We start from the raw sequence: 7,236 nt of genomic DNA, 5'->3' as shown, positions 1-7,236 counted from the left end.
AGCAGGTTATTCTCCATCCCATTCCTTATATATCCCAAGATTGTCTTTGTTTTGGCCACTGTTGCAAATGAGGAGGTGTTTCCATGGAATGGCTCTAACTGACACTGTGGTCTTTTCCCTGTGGTCTAGTCTCATTGGGATGTGTCCCTGGGCACATTCTTGGCAAAGGTTTGTTGTTTGTCTAGACTCGGATTTTGAGCCACTGGGAGAATGTGGAACTCCCTACAGCATGCACTTTCTAGCCTGGCTTTCATTGCATTAAGGAATAATAATTGATAACCAATAGCCACACTATTTTTTTTTCTGCTGGTGCCTATTAATGTTTCCCACATCACAACACATTATTGACTCATGGAGCAACATAAAATATGGAATTGGTGTTAGTAGGGTAATTTGTTCATAGTTCATATCTCTGAATAATGAACATGTCATTTTTCAGAGTGGGAAGAACAACCAATCTGCTTCCCCCATGAGAACAGCTTCCAGTAGGGCACGTAGTATCTCATATTATCATTGTCTCTCCATCCAGGCATTTGTACTGAGACCATCTCCCTTGACTCTGGGCAAATACAGGAATTCAATGAAACATACGGTACATGCAGGACACACTGTTGTGCCTCAGTGTTCGACACTTCCTCTCTACTCCATGTCAGATTCCAACACAACCGACTTCACCAACCCCTCCACCTTCATCCTGATGGGCATCCCTGGCCTGGAGGCGGCCCATGTCTGGATCTCCATCCCCTTCTGTGCCATGTACGCCATAGCCATCCTGGGGAACTTTACCGTCCTGTTCATTGTGAAGATGGAACCAAGCCTCCATCAGCGCATGTACTATTTCCTCTGCATGCTGGCTGTCACCGACCTGGTCCTGTCCACATCCATCCTGCCCAGAATGCTGAGCATCTTCTGGTTCAATTCCCGGGAGATCTATTTCAGTGCCTGCCTCACTCAGCTGTACTTCCTTCACTGCTTCTCAGTGATGGAGTCTGGGATCTTTGTGGCCATGGCATTTGATCGCTACTTGGCCATCTGCCATCCCCTGAGACATTCCACCATCTTGACACACCCCATGGTCGCCAAAATTGGCCTGACCGTAGTGCTGCGCAGTGCCATATTCATATTGCCCTATCCCTTCCTGTTGAGGCAGTGGCCATATTGCAGAACCAACATCATCCCCCAGCCGTACTGCATGCATATAGCAGTGGCGAATCTTGCCTGTGCTGACATCCGTGTCAGTAGCTACTATGATCTCTTTGTGCAATTCTGTGTCATTGGTCTGGATGTGATTTTTATTTTCATATCCTATACCCTGCTGCTCAGGGCCATTTTCTGCCTCCCCAGAGAGGACACCTGGCTCAAGACTTTTGGGACCTGCGGCTCCCACCTCTGTGCCACCTTAGCCTTTTACACTCCAGGTCTCCTCTTCTCTCTCACTTACTGGTTTCATCAGAATGTGCCCCTGCATTTCCATGTTCATATTACCAACATGTACCTCTTGATGACCCCCATGCTAAACCCCATCATCTATGGGGTGAGGACCAAACAGATCCGGAGCAGGCTGCTCCGGCTCTTTACTCATAAAGGGACCTAAAGTTTTCTCCTGATCCTCTGACTCTCTGACCGAGTCCATGAAGAGCTGGCTGGTGACATGGTGCTGGTGCTCTTTGCTGAATCACTGACTGGACAGTCAGAGAGACATTAAACCCTTCCCTGACCTGACTATGCAATGTCAGCGGGGGAATTGGTCCTGGTACAACTCATTAAGTCATAGGGTTTTCCACCTTCCTATTTTCTGATAACTGGATCCCTGAGGGTCCTGCTCCCTCTCTTACTATTCCCTCAAGGTGCTGTCCCCTACCCCTGCCGCACCTATTTCCCCAAGTTTCTGCTCACTTCTTGTTTCCCTTCCTCCATCAGTCACTGGATCAGCTCTGCCTCCATCCCCCCAACTGGGCTCCCTTTGCTCTGGGCTGGGACAGGATCTGCTACAGCCTGACAAGGAGCTTGCAGTGAGGATACAGGTCTGGGGCCCACAGGCCACTCAGGAGCAGAGAGGGCAGCCAGGAAGCCACACAGAAATAGCTGAAGGTTGGGAGCAGAGTTGTGTGTCAGGCAGGTAAGGCTGTGAATCATACAGCTTGGATTTGCATCAACCTTGGGTTTGAATAGAGACTGGGAGTGGCTGGGTCATTACACATATTGAATCTATTTCCCCATGTTAAGTATCCTCACACCTTCTTGTCAACTGTCTAAAGGGGCCATCTTGATTATTACTACAAAAGTTTTTTTTTTCTCCAGTTTTTTTTTCCTGCCTATAACAGCTCATCTTAATTAATTAGCCTCTTACTCCACCTTTTCATGGTCTCTGTATGTGTGTGTGTGTGTGTATATCTATATATAATATCTTCTTACTATATGTTCCATTCTATGCATCCAACAAAGTGAGCTGTAGCTCACGAAAGCTTATGCTCAGATAAATTTGTTAGTCTCTAAGGTGCCACAAGTGCTCCTGTTCTTTTTGCAGATACAGACTAACACGGCTGATACTCTGAAACCTGTCATAGTTTGTGAGCCCTAAACCTCAACTACAAATTCCTGAGGGCAGAGACCTTTGTCTGGCTAATTTCTTTTGTTTTCAACTCCCCAACATTCCTCCCTTTTGGGCCCCTGTAACAAGCAGGGTGCCTACAATGGTTTTGGTCTTGGAGCTCTTTGCTGTCCGAACTTTGGTGCACAAATGAGTCTGTAAAAATGTTTCCTCTAAATAATCAAATGAGTGCATACTGCCTGATTCCATACCAAGTAGTTAGGTTGGTTTTGACAATAGCCATTTCTCGGTGGACATTCCATAAACTTATAATATAAAAAAATTTAACTTGACTAAGGCCATGCCGTAAGCCACCTGGATAAACTGGGACTTTTTAACACAGTTGCTACGGCAGCTCTAGGTCAACCAACGCCAAAGGCAGGTTTTAAAAGCCCAAGCCCTCCAAGGCATGAACGCATTCTAACCAGCAACTAAGCTGCCTGCCGATTGTACCTGGACTGATGTAGCCTGTGCCCTTCAAACAGGCCTAATGAACACTCACTGGCTTCTCAGTCAAATTACCTATACTGCAGGGATATTATTTCTATTAGTTGTATTCATGGAATGTTTATAGTTATGTGCCACCCTGGCCTCTCCCCGTAAACCATACTTGTAAATTTTGCAGCATACCCATTCCAATGGCCCAACTTTCCTGTCTCAACGTGGCATGACCGGTGGACCAATGTATCAAGCTAACTGGAGCCAGAGCCTCTAACATGAGTGCCCTGCTGGCCACTGTAAGGGAAAGAGGGGTGCCTGGGCCCTTCTTTGAAGAGAGTCGGGGAGTGTTGGGCTATGTAAGGGTTAAGTAAAGACCTGGGTAACCGTTAATATAGTAATAGGAGAGTATGGCACAGGCAAGCACTATCCCTTGCTTGATAGATGAAGTTTGCTACCTGTCCCCACCCCCTTTTTGTTTGTTAAGGATAGATAAGTGTTGCAGCTGCATAATAAATGTAGTTTTCTAAAGAACACCTTTTGTGTGAAGTAGTTTTATCCCTCCTCTCCCTTCTTTTTCCCAAGTACATAATGTGTGTATGTACATATTAACTTAGATAAAAGAGAGTATTGTGATTAACCTGGTGCTCACTCGACGATTGTGTGGAGGAGAATAAGTACTGCAATAAAGGAGTCCGTTTATTCCGCCTTTGGGTCCTCCTGTTCCTTCTTTACATCTCGAACATGATCATTGTATGTGAAGTTATAAAAGTTTTGCTATGTATGCGTTACTGAAAGATGTTGTGAAGTTGAAAACACCCACAGCTAGCCTTCTGGGCACAACAGTGAAGAGGCTAGATCATGCTAGTGACCCATCAGCAGAGACAATGGACACAATGTTTCAGCCAGTGTATGAGTTATGGCTGTGATGACTCACTATGGCATGCAAGGTCATGTGACCAGACCACATGACACTGAACACCATTTCAGAACCTGTATTTTTCCACAAACTGGGCTGGGAACTTAGCTGGGAAGAAAGATTTCCCACCATACGAAAGACTATAAAAGATGGGGAGTACCATCACCACTTGTCTTCACTCCCCACTCAAGAGAACACCTGGAAATGAAGGGGGAACAAAGATTAAACTGGAGAAAGTGCTGGTTCCAGGCTAAAGACATTTCTAGGCTGTTTATGAAAGCTTGGTGATCTGCTTGTATCATCAGTCAGGTTGAGAGATGGGATTCGAATTACCAATATATCTAGTAAATGAGGTTTAGTTAGCTTTTTTGGTTATTTCCTAAGTAATATGCTTTGATCTGTTTGCTGTCACTTATAATCACTTAAAATCAATCTTTCTGTCATTAATAAATTTGTTTTATGATTTATCCTAACCTGATTTTTGAGTGAAGTGTCTGGGAAAATCTCAGCTTGGTAAACAAAGGCTGTTTCATATCTTCCCCACATCACGGGGGAGTGGGGGAAGAAAACTACATTGACAAAGCCCTGGCTGGGATGATTTAGATGGGCATTGGTCCTGCTTTGAGCAGGGGGTTGGACTAGATGACCTCCTGAGGTCCCTTCCAACCCTGATATTCTATGATTCTATGATTAATGAACTTGGCCAGTACTGATCTCTGTGCAGTTCAAGATAGTCTAATTCTGGGGTTCTACTGCAGCAGGGGTGCAAGGCTGGAGAGCTGGGAAACTGGCTGGTGCTCCACTGCCAATCGACGAGTGGCTTAGGTAAAACATTCCGCTATCTCGCTTGGGTGTGTGGTGCCACCTGCTGTTATGTTGGGTGTTAACAGGCCCTGGAGAGGCTGGCTGTGCATCATCAGCAGAGTAGCATGAGAAAGGCCAGCCCAGCTGGAGTGTTAGGGGGCACTGCTATTCCAATGGCTCCCAGACTTAACCCTGGGTGACAACCTGTCACAACCATCTCCATCTAATAAAGGCATATACTAAGCTCAAGATTTCCTTTCTTTCCAATATACTTAAAAATCTTCTTATTTTCCTTAACCTGATAGCCATGGATTTGTCTCTGGTGTCTTTTGTGACCTTCATCCATTTTTGATACTTCATAACTTCTCATTTCTATCAATTGCTATCCTCTTCCACTGCTTTAGAGGTACCGATGGAGCATCTTCTCCTGTCAGTGTATGGAGGGCAGACTTCCATACTCAGCCTTCTGGATCTCTTCATTATTTGAGCCTATTGCCAATGAGATACTGCTTTCTCACTTAGGAGGCAGCAGGAGTCCAGAGGGATGCACTAAACTGGTCTGAATCCTTCTTGGAAGGATGTACCAAGTAGCAGTGATGGGAAACTGCACCTCCAACACTAAGCCCCTCCCTGGTGGGGTCCCAGGTTCAATTCTCTCTCTGGGACTTTTCAACATCTCCTCTGGGAATTCCAGGTGCACCATGACATACCCTTGGTAGGGGTATTCATCCATGCGGAGGCCACACAGACCAAGGCCAGTCAGTGGCTGTATAGGCAGGTGCCTAAGCATGTGTTGGTAGAATGATTGAAATATAATAGTCACTTGAGATCCAGTGTGGAGGACTGCTTTACACTCCGCCCCTTTGAACCGTTTGGGCCATAGTGGGATGAGAAATGTGAGAGGCAATTTCAAGAAATCATTACTTGCCTTACTCATGCTCCAGTCCTAATCTTTGCTGACCCCAGCAAACCATTTATCCTGCACACTGATGCCAGTTTGGAGGGCCTGGGAGCAGTCCTGTATCAGGAAGTGGAAGGAAAACGTAAATCTGTAGTCTTTGCCAGCCGAGGACTGTCTGATAGTGAAGCTCGCTATCCCACCCACAAGCTGGAGTTCTTGGCCTTAAAATGGGCCATCACTGAGAAATTTTGAGACTACTTGTATGGTGCTCAGTTCCAGGTGTGGACAGACAACAACCCACTGACTTATGTGTTAACAAGTGCTAAGCTCTACAGGGCAGAGATGGGTGGCCTCCTTGGCTAGCTATGAGTTCAGCATCCAATACCAATCAGGGAGAAGCAATGTAGATGCAGATCCATTGTCCAGGAGTCTGCAGGCACCAGAAGTTGCTGTTATATCTATGGATGGAGTGAGAGCTATTTGCAGTGTGAGTCGCCGAGAGCCAGAGGCCTGTGAGAGCCTTCATGTATGTGTTGCAGAATCTCTGAGCCTGTCCCCTGAAAGCATGCCTTCTGTTTCAGTGAACTATATTGTATTGGACCAATCTCCCTTGCCCATGCTCAATGCGGCTGATTGGCAAGAAGCCCAGCTGCAAGATATTGACATTTGTGATACACTACTTGCCAAAAGGGAGGGACGAAGCCCAACTGTGCTTGTCCCACCTAATCCGGAAGGTAAACTACTATTGAGAGAATGAACCAAACTAAAACTGATTCAGGGAGTGCTACACCGAATGACCACTGACCCTTTACAAAAGCAACGAGCACAGCTAGCGTTTCCAAAAGAGTACAGAGCCCTGGCCATGAGGGCCCTGCATGATGACTTTGGACATCTAGAGATGGAGAGGACCCTAGAACTTATTCATAGTTGGTTCTATTGGCCCCAGATGGCTGAAGATGTTCGCAGAAAATGTGAGACTTGCGTTCAATGTGTTCAAAGGAACACTCTGCCCATGAGGGCTGCCTATCTCAAGAACATCACCAGCAACAAATCTTTGGAGCTGGTATACATTGGTTTCTTGTCTTTAGAAGTAGACAAGAGGAATGTTGTGAACATTCTAGCAGTGACTGACCATTTTACGTGGTATGCGCAGGCATATCCCACACGTGATCCCACACTGTGGCTCGAGTACTGTGGGAAAAATATTTCTCACTTTATGGATTCCCAGTCCAGATACATTCAGATCAGAGGTGGGACTTTGAGAGTCATCTTCTGAAGGAGGGGCTGAGGATAGCGGGAATTAAAAAGTCTAGGACAACGCCCTATCACCCACAAGGTGACCCTCATCCAGAGAGGTTCAGTAGAACCCTGTTAGATATGTTGGGGACTTTGCGACCAGAGCAGAAAGTAACCTGGAGCCAGCATGTTGCATTTCTGGTGCATGCCTACAACGCCACAAAGAATGATGCTAGGGGAGTCACTCCATAGCTCTTGATGATTGGGCGAGAACCAAGATTACCCATAGACTTCTGCTTTGTTGTATCAGAGGATGGAGATAGCTATGAAACTCATCAGCAATATGAC

The 7,236-nt window shown here is 46.1% G+C and overlaps 1 protein-coding gene across 1 annotated transcript; it reads left to right on the top strand.

Moving 5' to 3' along the window:
- Window positions 1-646: 646 nt before the first annotated feature.
- LOC144930740 (olfactory receptor 52E4-like) lies at window positions 647-1,594 on the top strand. The gene has a single exon (XM_078853789.1). It carries the CDS (start codon window positions 647-649, stop codon window positions 1,592-1,594), a length of 948 nt encoding a protein of 315 aa, XP_078709915.1.
- Window positions 1,595-7,236: the final 5,642 nt, after the last annotated feature.

The sequence above is a fragment of the Lepidochelys kempii genome, chromosome 1 (genome assembly GCF_965140285.1).
Source record: "Lepidochelys kempii isolate rLepKem1 chromosome 1, rLepKem1.hap1, whole genome shotgun sequence".
Classification (NCBI taxonomy): domain Eukaryota; kingdom Metazoa; phylum Chordata; order Testudines; family Cheloniidae; genus Lepidochelys; species Lepidochelys kempii.
This window is presented reverse-complemented; position numbering and strand designations above follow the sequence as displayed.

Coding starts and splice junctions, on each gene's coding strand:
- LOC144930740 (XM_078853789.1), top strand. CDS start 647: ATGTCAGATTCCAACACAACCGACTTCACCAACCCCTCCACCTTCATC.